Source organism: Myotis davidii, unplaced genomic scaffold (genome assembly GCF_000327345.1).
Source record: "Myotis davidii unplaced genomic scaffold, ASM32734v1 scaffold83, whole genome shotgun sequence".
NCBI classification, from domain to species: Eukaryota; Metazoa; Chordata; class Mammalia; order Chiroptera; family Vespertilionidae; genus Myotis; species Myotis davidii.
In genome coordinates, this window is record NW_006294121.1 from 1,548,325 (window position 1) to 1,566,706 (window position 18,382).

Genomic DNA, 18,382 nt, shown 5'->3' on the forward strand with positions numbered 1-18,382 from the left:
TCCAGCTTAGTTGCTCTGAGGTGTACATTCAATAGCTCTAGAATGTGCATTTTTAAGAAGTACCTGAGGCAATATTCTCAGGAACTTGATATTCAGAATCTCCCAGTTGTTAGCTCTGTGAGGATAAGAATGACTTCTGTCTATTCTACACAATAAATATTGAAGGAGTACATGAATGAACAAATGAATGAATGAAATTATGCCAGTTTCCTCCTCTGTAAAATGATGAGGCTGGATATTCTCTAAGCTTTCTGTTGGTGAAACTGCTCTTTATAAAGTTCAGGTTATTTGACCCAAGCCACTGTGTTCCCAGCCACTTTAAGATTAGAACCATACACAATACATTAACCGATGCACATGAAACCACAAGGGAGACCACGGAAGAGGATTTAGTCCATGCTATGACTTAGCAAATCTCTCAGAGCTTGTGAATAACCATATTTTGAAACTGTCACTGTTATCACAAGGCAGACATACAAAGAGAGGCATACACTTGTGCCCCATGTGAATTCAGTCTCATTCTCTGAGTTGCTGAAAGGCAGCACTGTCAGGGCTGACAAACCCTCAAATGAGGGAATTGGGAACTAGGCATTATGGGAAGGAAACCAGGGTCCAGAGAAGATGCAGGAGTGTGAAGCAGCTCTCCTGCTGGGTGGAAGGGGTACAAACTCGGTCCACATCCCTTGACTCTGCTCCATTTCTCAGTGGAGTCTTTGAACATAAAACCCTGAATCTCGGTGCCCTGAGAACACTGCAGGTTTTGAGGGGAAGCTCTGGCTTTTCACAAGAGCTATGGCCTGAGAAAAATGAAGTCTCCCACTACTTACAACCCCTCTGCATTTCAGAGGCAAAGGTTGGCTATGGCTGCCAAGATCTAGCAAATATTTGGTTAGCTTGGAAAGAATGGGTGCTCATTTTCCAATTCTCACAGATTTTCTCTAAGCCCAGCTTCTTTTATTAAAACACTCAAATCCAGAGATACAATCGAATGGCACTTGAGGCTCTGAGCATTCATCTGTATCCCGGGAAGCAGAACCCAGCATCTACACAAAGAAAAGCTTAATCAACAGAACTCACGCATTCCCTCCAGGAGCAGGGCCCAGCGGAGCAGAAGAATCGTCAGAGGGGCTCCTGACTGCATTTTCCTTGGGTGGATGTTTATGGGAAAGACCAGGGGTTGCTCCTTCCCTTGACTAGGCTCAGCCCACTGCGGCCCATGGGATAAATCCCATCCCCTGCCTTTTTGGTTTGTTCCTGCCCAGAATGTGAATTAAGGGTTTTTTTTTTGTGTGTGTGTGTTTTTAAATAGAAAAATATGAAATAAGAAAAATATTTCAAGAAATCTGAAAATTATGGTTAATTCACATGTGTGTCCATAAAGGAATTTGGACAGAAGGTGAAGGTGTTTGTGCAGTGGTTCTCAACCTTGGCTGCACATTAGAATCACCTGGGAATCTTTTTAAAATCCTGATTTCCGGGCCTCATCCTCCAGAAATTCTGTTTCTTTGTTACTAATGTGGCCCCACCCCATAACAAAGAAACAGAATTTCCGGAGGATGAGGCCCGGAAATCAGGATTTAAAAAAGATTCCCAGGTGATTCTAATGTGCAGCCCCAAGGTTGAGAACCACTGTGTTTGTGTGTTTCTGCTGTGAGCCGCCATGGCCGAGCTGAGCAGCTGAGACAGACTACGTGGCCCTCCAGGCCTGGCATCTGTCCTCCCTGGCCCTTGGCAGGGAAAGTCTGTAGCCCCTGGAGTAGGGGATGTAAGATTTATTCGTCACCGATATTTGCACAAAAAAGTATCAAACACATACACAGTCACAGTTAAATCGTTATAAAGCAAACACCAGTATAACGCATCGTGGGGGTCAAGAAATGAGAGCCTGCTGGCCATCACCTCCGGGTCCTCCACGTGTCCTTCCTCCCTGAACACAGTTCCGAAGTGTCTCCCCGCCCCCCGCCCCCGGACCTTTTGATAATGTCTTCCCTGTGGTTCTTTATACTTTCCCACCTAAACGCCACGCAGCAGGGCCGCTTTACCCACAGGAAACAGGCTGCAAGACCGCCAGGCCATGCCTAAAACCACGGCTCAGACCACATATTCTGCTTTTTCCTACACATCCGAGCCTGTGATAGAGTTTCATTTGTAAATTAAGCACAGTAAGGTATTAGCTACTACTAATAAAATGGGACAGTCGTAAGGAAATTCTGCAGTAAGAGCTCTGTGATGTGCTCGCTCTCCCTAAACGTCGTGTTTAGACTCACCTTCCCATGATGATCTGAGATCATACGCGGGGGTTCAACCCCTGAGGACGCCCATCCCGCACCGCGCGCTTCTCTGCGGCACATCCCGCTGCCAGCATCGCGACTCACGGGCTTTGGCGCCATTACTGAGTAAAGTGACGGTTACCAGAACGCCAACACGCCATCACAGCGGTGCCTGGACTGTCTGGTCAGTAAGATGGAGACTCTTGCCCGGCGTGAGGCGTGAGGGCGCGTAAGGGACGTAATTCACGTCCGAGCGAGACATCGCGAGATTTCGGCACGCTGCTCAGAACAGCGTGCAACTTAAACCGTAGAGGAAGGTAGGTCATCACAGCAGGTGGGTCAGGTGGCCTTCCAAAGCTTGCAAAGTGAACAGGGAAATGGTCATTGCCCCTTTCTCCTTCAGAAAAACCAGGGGACTTCAAAGGTCAGTTTGAAGCTGACGCTTGTGTCTTTCTCTGCAGGGGTTTAGAAAAACTGGACAGAAAACGCCCACCCCACCAACGGCCAGCACGCTGAAACCCCATCACCTGGAGGTCCAAGCACTTGAGGCATTTCTGAAGCATGATGTAGCACTACACTGAAAAGACACAAATAAACCCCAAACCCTGGCGCACATTTATCCAGTTTGTGAAGCGGATTAATAGAATAACCAATAAAACATGTATAAAAGCTTTAATTAAGTCTGATGAAATAAAACTTCATGTTTTATTTATGGACACTCCCAACATGTAAAGGATTCAGGGACACATTCATTTTTACTGCCATTCCGTCCTCATATCTATAATTAAATCCAGGCTGCAGCTCTGGCCCAGAGCAATGCAGCATTTTAAAGCTGGCCTTGGACACGCCCTCTCCCACCAGCTGCTTTTAATTATAATTACCATCTCAATATAAAGGAGGCTGATGGTAAAACAAAACAAAATAATAAAACAAACAAACAAAAAGCAGTTGTTGCCATTGTGTTTTGGAATGACATGCTGAGGGAGGGTTTCAAGCGGTGGGCATAGCCTCCATTTCCAGTTTTATTCGGTACCAAGTGTACAAAACCTTCATTTTACTTTTGACATAAAAAAGGACTTCATGAAACAAGACAAAATAACTTATGATTATATGAAACATAACTGTGACAAATCACAAAACTATACATATTAATAGAAAAAAAGTGTACCTAATTCTTTAAAAGATTTATGACAATAAGCACCAGATGTGCCCTTAGAGTAAGATCGGCCCCATATCCAGTATGATATATGCAGTTCATTTCTCTATGTGAGTGTATATAACTATATACAAGAGTCTGTATGATTTATGGAAAACAGATTTCCACATTTTCCCCCCAAAGTGCTGTATGTCAGCAACATTACACAGGATGCTCTGCTGTCCGTACAAAATAAATCTCTTCTTTTTTACACTCACTATTTCTCCAATGAGTGGTGTGACGTTTTTGCTTTATCCGTTGCACACACAAAAAAAGTAACCGCAGAAATTCCACACCACCAACAAAAAGTGCCATTAAAAAACGCTGCTATAAAATGACATGGTCAAACAGTCCAATAAAACACCAAATAATTAAATTGTTTACAATCACTATTCCCAATACTTTGAGGCAACTGAACAGTCGAGGTTCCTGGATAGGGAGATGAACATTTACCTCCATTCTGGTGCATGAATGTGCTTCACAGCTGGAAATGTGAAAGCTCCAGACCAAACCAACACTCAATTCCACCAGTGGACACTGCTGAGAGCCACCGAAGACCTACTATTCGTTTTAAAATAGCCTATGTAATTTGGGGGAGACATGGGAAAAGAACCCCACCGGATAGTAAATATTTAAATAATACTTAACAGCTGATCCAAGGCTGAATTACAACTGACACTTTGATGCAGTCCCTTTAGGGAATGAAGACAATGCAGCAAATTAAATGACTCTAGGCATACTGATTTCTTCTTTTTATGTAAGAGGGTAATTAGCTTTGGGCTGCGTGTATTTTCCTAGGCACCAGTTTTTACTTAAAAAAAAAAAGGGTAATGACAATCTCTGTTTGGATGTTAATGAAAGTGGTTACATGTCAAGACTAAAAAGGTCAAGAAGTGGAAGGTAATAAATTTTTGAACATTCCATTTTTACTGCTACGAACATTATAATGAAAGCATATATAAATCCTGTGCAATGTGAAAGCAAGCAAGAAACACATTTTAAGGTCAGATGTGGTTCTGGGACCTAAGGACAGAATGCGGAGTCTAGCCAGAACTGAGTGTCCTGTCCTGAGGCCATAAGCTCAGACCTGCACCATCAGGAAACACAGAGGGTCCTGGAAGGGCTCTCAGCACTGCAGGCAGCCTGGACCCTGTTTACTGCATGCCCTCTGCTAACAGGAATCCCTCCCGAGGGGCCGGCACAATTTCTACTGAGGAAGGAGGCCCTACAGGTGCTACTGCGGCCTGGCTCGCCCTGGCTCCATCCAGCCACAGTGAAGCATGAGAGGGGCAGGACCACCCTGAAGCCACGGTGAGACAGACTGGCATAGGAGCATCCCCTCCAGTCAAAGAAGATGGCATCCATGGTTTCTGAGGCTCAGCTTCTGGCTTTGTCTTCCTTCCCCCTTTCAACTTTAACTTACTTAAAGCCACAGGCAGGGGTGACAACATCAGCTGCAATAAACACCTTGCCTTTCAATCTTTTTCCTCCTCATCACAAAAATAATATGTATTTTGAGTTCCTCATAAAGGCTTCAATATTAAGAATGAATAGACTGTCTCTCTGAGAAGCTTCCCTTTCTTTCCAGAGTGTGACAAAGGACACAGGAGGGATGCCAGTGTTAGGATGCGAGTGTCCTTGCTTCGGCCAAGGGACACAACCCACCAAGTCTGCAAGGAGGAGGATACTTGCCCTGCAGTCTGAGGGCTCACCTGGAAAGGGAGCCCAACAGGCATCCTCTCATAAAGTAGAACAGGCGTTTCTCAAGTGAATAACCCATCTGCAGAGTTAGGCATCTGCACGATGGCTTTTCTCAGATCAGAGCTCATTGGTCAGAGAACTAGACTGACCAGGTGCACTGTGAAAACAGACCCATGCTTGGTGCTGTACTCAGCTCATCCTACCACATGTTTGAATGAAGTCCAACAGCAGGCCGAATACTATTGACTGTGCAGCTGGACTGGGAGGACCCACCTGTCAGGATACACCTCTCCCCAGGTCCCAAGTCTGACACCACACTGTGTACTTATCTCACTGAAGATTATAATTATTTCTTTTTGACAAATAACATTGTTTCTTTGTTGTTCAGAAAACATTTTTTTAAAAGAGAGAAAAGAAAGCATGAAATGTGACAGTACTGGAATGTCCAAATTTACTGGGTATCTGGGGCTGGGCTCATGATTATAGCCTAGGCCATCAGACTCAGGAGATTTGTAAAGCTTTGTAAAGCTTTGTAAAGGTGCCATAAAAGGCTTCCTCTTCAGGCTTCATATCAAATGGCCAAGTGCCCTCAAACCAGAGTTTCAGAAAAAAAGGTTGCCTTCTTCTGCCCACCTTTCCAGAACTGTCTCCTTAGCCTTCCTGTGGCCAGGCCTTGCTAACAGCTGATGGTCAGATAATGATGGTGGTGGGCATGTCTGAACCACAGTCAGGGAGAGGGTGAGAACAATGCAAACAGAGAGAGAGAAGCACAGGGGAGAGACAGGCAGATGGCAGATATCCTGAGGGAGGAGGGCAAAGGCTGTGCAAAGTAACGACATAGGGCATCTCTAGTTTGGTTTTCTGAGAAAACCTAGGAACATAACTCAGTGAGTCCCTGTGCTCACATCTAGCATGTCTCTGGGCAGAGCACCAGAGCAGAAGCAATGGGTGAATCAGTCGTGTGACCTTTTACTTTGAACAAGGTCTCTGAGGTGGAGTTGGGTTGCCGAACAGCTAACCTGCTAGGGTTCCTGCTACAGCACTGGGAAGAGGGTGTGCTCACCCTGTTTCCTTCAGGTAGCCTTTGCTATATACAAAACTAACATTCCAGGAGTGCTCACAGGTGCTGTGAGGTGTGGCCAGGCAGAGCCACATAGCTGTGGCAAAATGTATGTAGTTGGGGTGATTAAAATAGTTTGCATCCAAAGAACAGACTTCTAAATATTTTTTTTCTCCTTTTAAAGTAGATGTAAATTACAAGTCTTTAAAATGAAGGAACTAAGGTTTTCGGAATATAAAACAAGTTGTAGTGCCTTTCAAGGGCCTGTACTTAACAGAACCTCCTCACTTTGCTTTTGAAGAAACACGGAAAAGCGATTGGTTAGCATGGGGATATCGAAGAGGAGAGGAAGAGAGGCAGCCAACTCACTGGAAGGCTGGCTGATGCTGAGCCCTGGGGATCCCCCTGTGCTGCAAGTCTGGGGTTCCTGTGTGCCTGGCTAAGCATTGGCCAGTAGTGAGGAGGAGCGGGGGGGGGGAGGGGGGCACTCCTCTGTGCTTCTAGCAATTTGCGTTGTCCTTCTCTATTTAGGGTTTTCAGAGAAGGCAGTCCCCAAACTACATTTTCACATGCACATCACTTCATCTGTGTCCTCTGAGGGTTGACAGCCAGGAGGAAACAGGTATCTGGGAGAGAAAGAGTCTAAATTCCCTTTGAAAAGACAATCCTGCTGGTCACCAGAAAACCCAGAGAGAACAAAGAGCAAATAAAAACATTTCCATAAAGCCCAGCTCTGACCATCAGCCCTGCCTTCCAGGACACATCTGTGACTTCGCAGACACCACTGACTCGGTCGCCACCCTTTCCATGCAGTCTGTGAGGGTATGAACACAATAGGTGGCAAGCAACAAAAGGTTCCGGATGCCAGTGGTAGTGGAGGCCAGTGGAGCTGTAGCTGTTACCCTTCAGTGTAGACAGAGGAGAGCTGGCTAGGACAGCGGTCCACAGCACTGATCTGCAAGAACGTGGTGTCTTCAGGCCCACTGCGAAGAGACTCTCCGAAGAGGCTTGAGGAACCCGAAGGCAAATCGTACACTGGAAGAGAAGAAACACAGGAGTCAACACCTGCCTCACCTCGCCACGCCCACCGGGGTCCAATGAGCGACCGTGCTGACCTAGCCCCATTAGCAGGTCTCTGTCCTCAGGCACCTAAGTGGAAGAGAAGTCTGGGGTGCAGACAGATGGCCAATATAAGTCTTGGCACAAAGTATGAGCTGAGTATTAGTAAAAGTGAAGTGTTCTAGGGAAGGGGAAGGGTGGTCTCAAAAAAAGGTAATCTTAAAGTTGAGTCAAGGATGGGATTCTTACAGGAGGGGAGGTTTTGAAAAAATAACATTCCAGAAGGAGGAAACAGGAAGCAAAGAGAGAGAGGGAGGGAAATGTGGGGCCAAGTGTGGTGGCAAAGCTGAGATGCAGAACATGTCAGAAGACATATGTGAGGGAGTTCTGGAAAGTCTAATCAGGCCTAACTCATGGGCACTTTGAATGGCATGCTGAGAGATCTCACTCATATGAGGAATCTAATGAACAAAATAAACCGATGAACGAAATAGACCCAGAGACATAGAAACATGGAACAGACTGATAAATCTCAGAGGGAAGGCAGGGAGTGGGGAAGTGGGGGTAGGGTGAAATTAACCAAAGAACTTGTATGCATATATGCATAACCCATGGACATAGACAATAGTGTGAAGGCCTGGGAAGGGATCAGGGGTTGGCTGGAGGAGATCAAGGGGGGGAGAAAGGGGGACATCTATAATACTTTTAACAATAAAGATAAATTTTTTAAAAAAGAGTGGACATTATTCTCTAGGCAACTGGGAATGAAGGTATTTGAGCAGAAAAATTATATATTTTATCCTTCATTTTGGGAAGTATATGGACGCATGAAGGCAGAATGGTAAAGACAGGAGTTGATGCAGGGAGAGTCATTGGAAGGCTGTCTGCGTTGTCTTGGAGAGACACAATGGTACCTGGACTAGGGTAGTGGAAGTGGGGCCGGAGAGAATGGTGAAGAGGAGAGACATTTCAGAGGTGGATTCAACAGGATTTGATGCAGCCGTGTGCAGTGTAAAGTCTAGCCCAGCCAGTCACAGGAAACCCAACTGGTCTCTCCTGCCAGTCTGCCCAAGTTCTGAAGTCAGACTCCAACACACCTGTAATGCCCGAGTGAGTCGAGAAGGCTCTGTGGAAAACATCAAAACCAGCCTGGCCCATGGACGTGGGGACCAAGTAGTCCTCGAAGGAAGGCACCACACTGCAGGAGCTGCTGGGTGGCATGGTCCTCTGGGAGTCAGGGTAGTGTGGGGGGCAGAATGTCTGCAGCTGCCCGTAAAATCCTGAAATGCAAGCACAACATTGAGCTACTGTCAGGCACAACTTCCAAAGATCATTCCAACCCAGCTAGACCCTCACTCAGCCTAGATTCATATGACAAAATGCTTTTAACTTTTAAGCTCACCTGTAAAACTTTCTAAGTAAGCATCTGGAATGTACCATTTGGACAGAAGCTCTTCCCCCTTCAGGGGCTTTCAAAGTTTGTTGGCTTATGAACTTGTTATTGCTGCTCTGGTACCTGAAACTAGAAGGCATCTTACTTTCTCTAGACTATCCAAAGAGTCCTGGACCCTGAAGGCCTGACCTTCAGAGGACGTTCCTTCCCAGGCTAGAGTTTGAGCACATCTTCCCAACCTTCCTTTATCCTATACTCTGACTTTCACACTTAGTAAAAATCTGAAGAATGTTTTTTTTAAAGGCAACAGAGATCTAGTCATTCACTTGTCCTTGTAACAGATAAATTCATACATGTTTATATCTTCCTCATTATTTTGAATAGGTACATGGCATTCCACAGTTAGATTACTGCAATTTACTCAGCTATTATTGTTGTTGATCTTTGCAACAAATGGGAAAACTGAACAAATAGTATAATGAAGAAATGTGTGGAAATATTTCTTAATATTTTAAAATAATCATCAACATTTTGCTAATCATGTGTCACTTCTATCATTTTTTTTGGTCACTTAATGGAGTTTTCCTTGGGATCCTATGTGGTCCTTTTCTATAATCTTCCACACCTTCCTTTCCCTTTTTCCTCTTTGCTTCCTTTTAGGCTAATGGATTACTTTCTTGGATTACAGTATGCTTTAAAAAATAAGTAATGAAATCATCATTCGATACTTTACTCAAGGGAGAGTTGCAGTTCTGTTATAAACTCCATGTCATTGTCTCCTTAAAAATAAAACATGAATGTCACTGTCTATGTCAGTGGGCTATTGTGAAAATTAAGCAAATCATTAGATAAGGAAGCCCATCTATAACATTTAACAGTGCTTTATAGATGTCAATTATTATTAATACCATTACTCTGTTTTTGGTGGGGAAAAATGAGGGATTAGTAGAGGAAGTGCCTCAGGGTCCTTACCACAAACATTAAATGATAGAGGACGCAGAACTAACCCTAACCCTAACCCTAACCCTAACCCTAACCCATGAACTTTGGGCCCAAGCCCTGTGTGCCTTCCTTTATTAGAACTGCCTCTTCTTAGGATGGAAAGACTTTATGTTTGGTTAAAGAAAACTGAGCTCCTATCATCAAGTAGGGGAGGTGCTATTTGGGTTCTTTTTGGCTCTCTTTAAATATAACCAGGGCGCACTGACATATCCAGCCTATTATGCTCACAACTCTTCTCATTTCTGATTGTTCATACTACCCTTGACTGGGAGGCCTGTTCTATGGTTACTAGGAGCATTACCAAAGAATGTGAGCTGAACTGCTCGTAAGACATAGGCTGGCCCTCTAGGAGCTTATGATCCAAGACACAGGGATAGAGCAGTTTTATGCACAGGGTACACTCATAGAAGAAAACAAAATACTAGTAATAATATCCTGTATAAGCAGACAATTGTATACTTTATATAGAATCAAGAAAAAATCCACGTAAGGTTTGGGGTAACATTAAATGTATGTTAGCAGTATAGACTAGGAAAATACCTAAAGAAATTCCATGTCAGGACAGGAGAAGAATGGAAAATTATTGGCTCTTCTCTTTATTTATTTATTCTTTATTGATTAAGTTATTACATATATGTTCTTACCCCCACTTTGCCCCCCCCTCCCATGATCAGATAGTCAAACCTCAGAGGGACAGTAGAGGAGGGTAGGGGTAAGGGGGAGAGATCAACCAAAGGACTTGTATGCATGCATATAAGCCTAACCAATGGACACAGACACCAGGGGTGGGAGTGAGGGCATGAGGCTCTTCTCTTTTTGATATTCAAAGGTTTCCATTTGCTTTCAACAGACAGACACAGGCAAACCACCTGAACAGACCTCTCAAATATCCATATAATTTGTCAGCCAACATGGACAAACTGTCAGTCCTCTAGCCATCAAAGAAATAAAAATGAAGGCAATGATAAAATACTATATTCCACCTCTCACATTAGTAAAGATTCCTAAATATTCTCGGTGCCAGAGTGAGACTGGTGAAGAAGTCACTTCTGCATAGTGTTGCAGACATGGCAAAAGAGGATAAACCTTTTGGAAAACAAGTTGACAACCTGTATCAAGAACCTGAAAAGTGTTCATACTCTTGGATATGACAATTTTACTTCTGAGAATGTGTCCTAAAAGTATAGTCCAAAAGAGAAAAGAAATTCTGCACAGATGGTCATCACAGTGCTAGTTGTCATTATAGAAAATAAGAGAATGGTTAAGCAAATAGTGGTACATCTACATGATGGGCATATTAAGTAGCCATTAAAATAATAGTTATAAGGAAATTTTAATAATGTGAAAAGACTATTATAAGGTTCAGCTGGAAAAAAAGCCAAGATACAAAGCTGAATAGAGAGACTAGGCTCCATGATGTGGAAGTCTATGTATAGGATAGACTACAAGGCAGCATATTTATAGTTGTTCTTTTATTTTCTTTATATTTTTCTGAATTTTAATAGTGATGAAAAGCAAGTACTTTGGAGCCAGATTTCCTGGGTTCAAATCCTAGCTCAATTGCTTACTAATTGTATAGGCTTGGTGAAGTAGCCTGTCAGTGTTTTAGTTTTCCAATTTGTAAAATGGAAATAAGCATAGTATCTACACTTCACTGAATGATTATGAAAATTAAATGAATATTTACATATTATATAACAACCTAATATTATAATTAATTACATGATTGATATTTATATAATATATATTTAATAACACAATTTATGCAACATATGTTTACTAAATAAGGAAAATAAAAATGTAAAATTATTCCACAATAATATAGTTCTTAAAAATAAAAAAAGTGTTGAGAAATAAAGTTTTAAAAAGGCAATAAGTCCTCCAGCAATAACAAAATGTAAGAATGAGCACAGCAGTGAGCATTCAGCTCATGTACAGTTCCCAGGCAGAATTCTCCGGACCATTCTTAGCCCTCTGAGGACTTGAGCCATATACCTCATGCTGAAGTTGGTTCCCAGATCCTGCACTAGTTGACACACATCCTGATTTCTTCACTTACCAAGTTGTGGGCTCAAAACAGCAACAAGTCTGACTGGTCTGAAAAACCTGGGATGTGCAGCTTTGTGGTCTGGGAGTTCCTTAAACTGACCATGACTTTGGGTGCCTGGTGGCCAAGCACATGCAATCATGGCATGCCCATGAGGAGGAAAACATGACCAGGAACCACCATGGTTGGTTTCTTAGAATGTCATATCTCCTCATTGAGCAAAATAGATAGTATTTGCTATTTATCCCTATGCTTGCTCTGCTTAAATTCGTCACCCATAAATTCCCTGATAGCATTCCTTAGTGTAATCTTACTCTTCCAAGAAGAGATGACATTTTTTCACTGAACTCCCTCATTTCCCCAAATTGGGAAATAATTCATTCAGGTGTGTCAGGTCATGATAGAGACTTTCACCTGTCTTTTGTGAAAACCAATTCATCCTCTCTTTCCAGTCTTCTCTCATGCCTCTATGAAACAGCAGAAATGGCATATGGCTTTAATCTAACTGGAGGGTTCTGATGTGTAAAAGTATAGAAGGTTTGGGATATAGTGAAATGTACCCGACAAAGTTAAATAGTAAGCCCAACATTCTGGGCTCCGTTTCCTAGTTTCCCCTGTCCATCTGGACCTGAGTGAGAGGGCAGAGTGGACTGTAATTCCTGCATGTGGGTGTCTTGGCTGACACGAGAAATATTCAAAACCAGAATGGCCCCACAAGCATGTTTTATCACTCTCACAGCCAACTCAGGGAAAGAAAATTCTCTTTTATTAAATCCCTCCCTCCAAGAAGCCAGTTACTAGAGATGCCAAAAACACTGGTGTGGATGACTGTGGTCACTCAAATCAAAGAGCTTTAACATATCCTCTCCCCAGTGCTATTTCCATAAAACTAATGAAATTTTAAAAAATTCTATTAGGGTCTCACCACACACACAAACTGAGAAAAATCCTAACTCTTTTTTTTTTTTTTATGAATGGCTCCTGTATTCCAGCTGTTGGATTTCACATAGTACACTTGGAAGAAACACTACCTCTCGGACCCAAAGCAAAATGAGGAAAGATGTTAACACATTCTCTGAGCATAAAACCTAAGAGCAATGGCAAGGTCAGCCAATCTGTCAGTCAGTAGGTCAATTGTAGTTATCAAATGCTGATCAAGGTACTGTTGGACAGACCAATGAAACTTAAGAAAATACCTTGTCTTTGTGGATGGGTAATGCAGTTGGAGTGAGAACACACACATTTATGATAGCATTAAGAATGCACCCATGCATCTATGTTGGTAATAAATGTTAGGTGTCCTATTTAGTTATAAAAACCACCCCTCCCCCATTTCAGAAGGTATGTTACCTCCAAGAATGGAGGGGAGGGGATGGCGTGGGGGTGAGGAGGAATGTGCAGATAAACTGATTTTACCCAAGCTGCAGCTCCTAAGGGTCAAGGGGAATCATTCCTCCTCTTGTAAATTTTGGGAAGTGTGTTTTTCCTTCTAAAAACTAACCTGTTTCTCTAACAATAAAAATATTTGGAATTAATTGTACCAACTAGAAAATGTAGAATCGTATAAGCAAATATAGGAAAAATTATCTTTATTTTTACAATTCAGATATAGCCAGATATATACACACAAAACTGGAATATTATACATATTGTTTTGTATACTGTTTTGTCCCCTAACATTATCTATGAGCTTCACATATTATTAAATTTCATTCTTACAATCCCCCCCCCACCCCCCAAAAAAAGAGCAAACCTGGCTGCTTCTGTTTTTTTCCCCCTGGGTTTTGTCTAAAAGAAATGCTTTAGAACCTTGTTTTTATAGTGACTTTGAAAATTAGCTTTGGCTTCTAGTGAGCATCAGTTTGATATAGTCACCATTGTTTCTCATTTAATTTCCTAATAAAAATGTGACTGAAGTTTTGCCTTTATTCAGAACTTTCACCATAAAAAGTGTTGTTCTAAATGCAGTGGAAGTCCTATTTAGTTATAAAAACCACCCCTCCCCCATTTCAGAAGGTATGTTACCTCCAAGAATGGAGGGGAGGGGATGGCGTGGGGGTGAGGAGGAATGTGCAGATAAACTGATTTTACCCAAGCTGCAGCTCCTAAGGGTCAAGGGGAATCATTCCTCCTCTTGTAAATTTTGGGAAGTGTGTTTTTCCTTCTAAAAACTAACCTGTTTCTCTAACAATAAAAATATTTGGAATTAATTGTACCAACTAGAAAATGTAGAATCGTATAAGCAAATATAGGAAAAATTATCTTTATTTTTACAATTCAGATATAGCCAGATATATACACACAAAACTGGAATATTATACATATTGTTTTGTATACTGTTTTGTCCCCTAACATTATCTATGAGCTTCACATATTATTAAATTTCATTCTTAAAATCCCTTCCTCTTTGTCACTGGTCATTGATGTCTATATGCTGATAGATTAGATCAGGAGTTCATGGTCATTCCTTCTGCTAATGATGATAGAGCAGCCCCATGAATCTGGGTGTGGATTTCCTTCGCAAAGTGGAAGTGGAAAATTTACAGGAGAAATGAATGTGTTACTAACTATGATAGCAGAAGGGAATTCTCCAGGTAGCATTGTCCAATAGAACTTTCTGTGATGATGAAATGATCTATCTATCTCATTGTCCAATAGAGTAGCTGCATGTGGTTACCCAGCACTGGAGACATGGCTAGCGGGACTGAGGAACTGACTTTTACATTTATTTAATTTTAATTAATTCAAATTTAAATAGCCACATGTGGTTCTTGGCTACTGTACTAGACAGCACAGCAAAGATTTAGGGCAATCTTTATTCCCAGGGTTAGCAGACTTTGTTTCAGGAATGTTTCTGATTAAATTCCTGAAGGAAGAATGCATGACCCACCAAGGGTTAAAATGAAAACCATATAATGATTCTTAGACTCCTGGCTTTCAAGAGAGGAAGTATATTAGACTCTTTTATTATATTGGTCTTTTCCTTACAAATTTAACACTCCAATCTTTGGAAAGTACTACAGTAAAGATATATCAATAAGTAAATAATGGTCGCCCAACTCTCAACCCCTCAAGAGGGCTGATGAACATTGTTTAAGCTAAACTCCCAGGGCATTTCAGCTCTCCTGGAGAAACCATGTTTGCTTCTGGAAATAGGAGAAGCAAAAGGGTACGTGTCACCCACTTCCCTGCAGATTGGGAGGTAGGTCACCACACCCACTGCTATGAGGAATGGATGAGCTGTGCTGTTCAAAACAGAGGCTCTACCCAACTGCATACTCACATGGATGGAGAGAAATACCATCAGCCTGGACCTTGTCAAGTGCTATTTCAGGAGCTGTATTCTCAGTGGGTTTGATTATGTAGCAGATGGCTTTGCAAAACAAAAAAATTTTTTCCTTTATGGTGAGGCTGGGAAACACCACCAAATTCTGAGTACCAGAACAGTGCTGGATGGACAACACCCAGAATCAAGGCTGATCCTTTCCTGAGGTAGACACTGCCCGGACCATAATGACCACATATAGATGCAGAAAGCCCATGTGTGGAACATCAGGAAGGTTGCCCCTAGCTACTTCCCCAACCAGACCGTAGCCCAATCAGGCCTGACAGGATCCCTTGTGAGGGTGCTCAGAAACAATGCTGAGAACACTCGCTTCCCAAGATGCCTTGGTATCTTCAGATGGAAAATCCCTCAACCCCTGTGGGATCAGAGTCTATTGTTTCTGGGTTCTGGCCAAGCACTGTAATGTTCAGCCCAACTCTCAGGAGTCACCGTTCCCTTGCTCTTTCAGAAGAAACACTGACTAAGGTGTGTGCCTGACTTTGCTGCTGTTGTATTTTTAGAACGTGGGGTATTCACAGTATCTACTTCATGGTGTAACTGCGAAGATTAAAGAGGATTATAAGAGACTAGAGGCCAGGCACATGAAATTCGTGCACAAGTAGGGTCCCTAGGCCTGGCCAGCAATCAGGGCCAATCAGGGCCTTTCAGTTGCTGGCCAGGGCCTCCCTTCCCTGGTTGCTGGCCAGGGCCTCCCTTCATTCTGCACTACCCCCTGGAGGTCAGCGCACATCATAGCAAGCAATAGAACTCCCAGTCTCCCAGTTGAACTCCCGAGAGGACACTTCGCATATTAGCCTTTTTATATATATAGATGATGCATGTAAATGCCCAGCATGAGCCTGGCACAGAGTTAGCACTCTGTAAATGAGACTCTTCACTTTTATTTTCCCCTATTCTTCTAATAACACAAGCATTCCAATGTTTATGCTTTCATTCACTCAACAACAGTTTACTAAGCATTTATTCAAGTACTGGAGACACAATGATGAATAAAACATGATACATGTCTTCTTGGAGTGTATGTTTTAGGTGAGAAAGAAAGATAAGCATATAAATGAGAAACCAAATAACATAATTTCATACTATATATGACAATAAAAAGGAAATTTTCTTTAAGGAATCTATAGAGAGGCAACTTTTTTCTTTCCAGAATATATTCAAGGTAGGAAGAGGAACAAAAACCAATGAAACAGAAACAAGTTTGGGTGTTCTGAAATCTTTTTCAGAAGTGTTGGCCGTGGCTCCTTTTGATAGCGGGGTAATTAGGAGGCCACCTCACAGCTCCGCTGAGGACCAGCCGTGGCTGAGGGGTGCACACCGAGTCTGTGCCTGGGTAGCAGAGACCAGTGGCAGAGGCAGAGCTGACAGAGCCGAAGCTTCTTGGTAGTACACCTGTTTGCTAGCCAAGTGGAAGGAAGAATGTATATTTACAAGCTTCATGACTATTTTTCAGCAGAGACTATAATTTTGTCGGTTGCTTTGGAAAGTGTAGAGTTTTTGGCCTCAGCCATATGACGGCTGTATGTGCAGGGGCATGGATAAGCCCAAGGGATGAACCGAAGGACTCAAATCAGAGAGCTCCAGGGATTGGGATTTATAGAAAAAGACACGTGAACCTACTTCCCTTGACTCACAAATTTCTTCTTCTCCTACCCTCTGGCTCTTTGTGATTCCCCCTACTCTCTTTGAGCCAGCCTCTCTGAATACCTTCTGAAAGCTACGACATAAACCAATGAGATGAAAGAGAACAACACAGGTAAATCTGTTGGTAAACTTCCTAAAGGCCCTAAGAATAGGGTCTCTGGGGTTACATCTTTTTAGCCTGATTAACTGCATTCAAATATACTCAGAGAAAGTCCCTGGAATCACACACTTCCTACTCACATGGGTACCTTAGTATTATAAAACACTTAAAATTCCTTCTTAGGTAGCCATCTGACATTCCTGTCTTTTATGTAGGTGACTAACATAAATGTTTTCTTTTTATAGACAAAGAGATGGGAGCAGAGGAAACTTTTGAATCCCTTGCCATTATAGCCAATACTTTGTTTATATAATACCATGCAAATAAGAGAAAAGTGGAAAATTCATACAACCATTTTAATACTTACAAACATCTAGAATTTGAAATGACTCATGGATCTAGTGTTTATCTTAAAACAAATGGCAGAACTAGAACAGTCATCATTTAACATCCGACTGAGTTCAGACCTTTCTCAGTTGCAGTCCCCTTGCTCTAGCATTTTAAAAGAATGTTTTCGGCCCTAACTGGTTTGGCTCAGTGGATAGAGCGTCAGCCTGCGGACTCAGGGGTCCCAGGTTCGATTCCGGTCAAGGGCATGTACCTTGGTTGCAGGCACATCCCCAGTAGGGGATGCGCAAGAGGCAGCTGATCAATGTTTCTCTCTCATCGATGTTTCTAACTCTCTATCCTTTTCCCTTCCTCTCTGTAAAAAATCAATAAAATATATTTTAAAAAAATAAAATAAAAGAATGTTTTCGTTAGTGTTATTACACCAATCATTAAGAAAATTCTATCAGAAGGAAAAAACTAATACTAATTTGCTCTGAGAAGGGACCGTATTTTACATAGAAAATCATCCTTACACCAGTTTTTGAGATAAGTAGTATTGTCCCCAATTTATATACAAAGAAACAAAAAGTTAAAATAACTTCCCCAAACCCTTACAGCTACCAAGTTTCAGAAGTAGGAGCCAAACCCTGGTTTGTTTAGTGACATAGTTCACATAGATGATTAGGGCTTAATAAGCTCATGGACCAAATCAACATAAACAAAATCTTGCCATTTTTGTTGAGGTCCCTCACTGCCAAATCACAGGCCAGATTCATAAAGGACAAACATTTTCCTTAGGGAAGAAAGCACTGAATTAATTAGTACAACTGATGAAATCACCTAATCACTGAAAAATTCTAAAAACCCTCAAGAATAGAAACAGGGACATTTCAGAATTTTTTGTGTGTGCCAATTTTCTGATTTCATTACTATTTTATTTCTATCCATTGCATGAATAACTTGAATCTAGGTTTGAATCCTGGGTGATTCACTGACCAACTGTGTGTCACTGAACATATTATTTTCCTTCTTGAGCCTCATTTTCTTTTAAAATATCTATTTCATAGGGTGTGAAAAACATCATGAGAGTCTTTATAAAAGCATCTAGTGCATTCCCTGGTATGTAGTAGGTCCTCAATAAATGGCAACCATCATTATTACCATGAAAAGCTTGGAAGTATTTATAGATTCTGTATAGTGCACAAGCCATTCTTTTTTTTTTTTTTTTTTTTTTT

The 18,382-nt window shown here is 42.0% G+C and overlaps 1 protein-coding gene across 1 annotated transcript in view; it reads right to left on the reverse strand.

Annotated features, from left to right (window-relative positions):
• Positions 1 to 4,283: 4,283 nt before the first annotated feature.
• The window catches only part of GLIS3 (GLIS family zinc finger 3), a 467,215-nt gene continuing 453,116 nt past the window's right edge, over positions 4,284 to 18,382 (reverse strand). Inside the window, exons 10-11 of the mRNA XM_006768237.2 lie at positions 8,383 to 8,565; positions 4,284 to 7,261 (exon numbers count right to left, since the gene is read on the reverse strand). Coding sequence (XP_006768300.1) covers positions 7,125 to 7,261; positions 8,383 to 8,565 — 320 coding nt within the window. The 3' untranslated portion in view covers positions 4,284 to 7,124. The remainder of the gene's footprint in view (positions 7,262 to 8,382; positions 8,566 to 18,382) is intronic.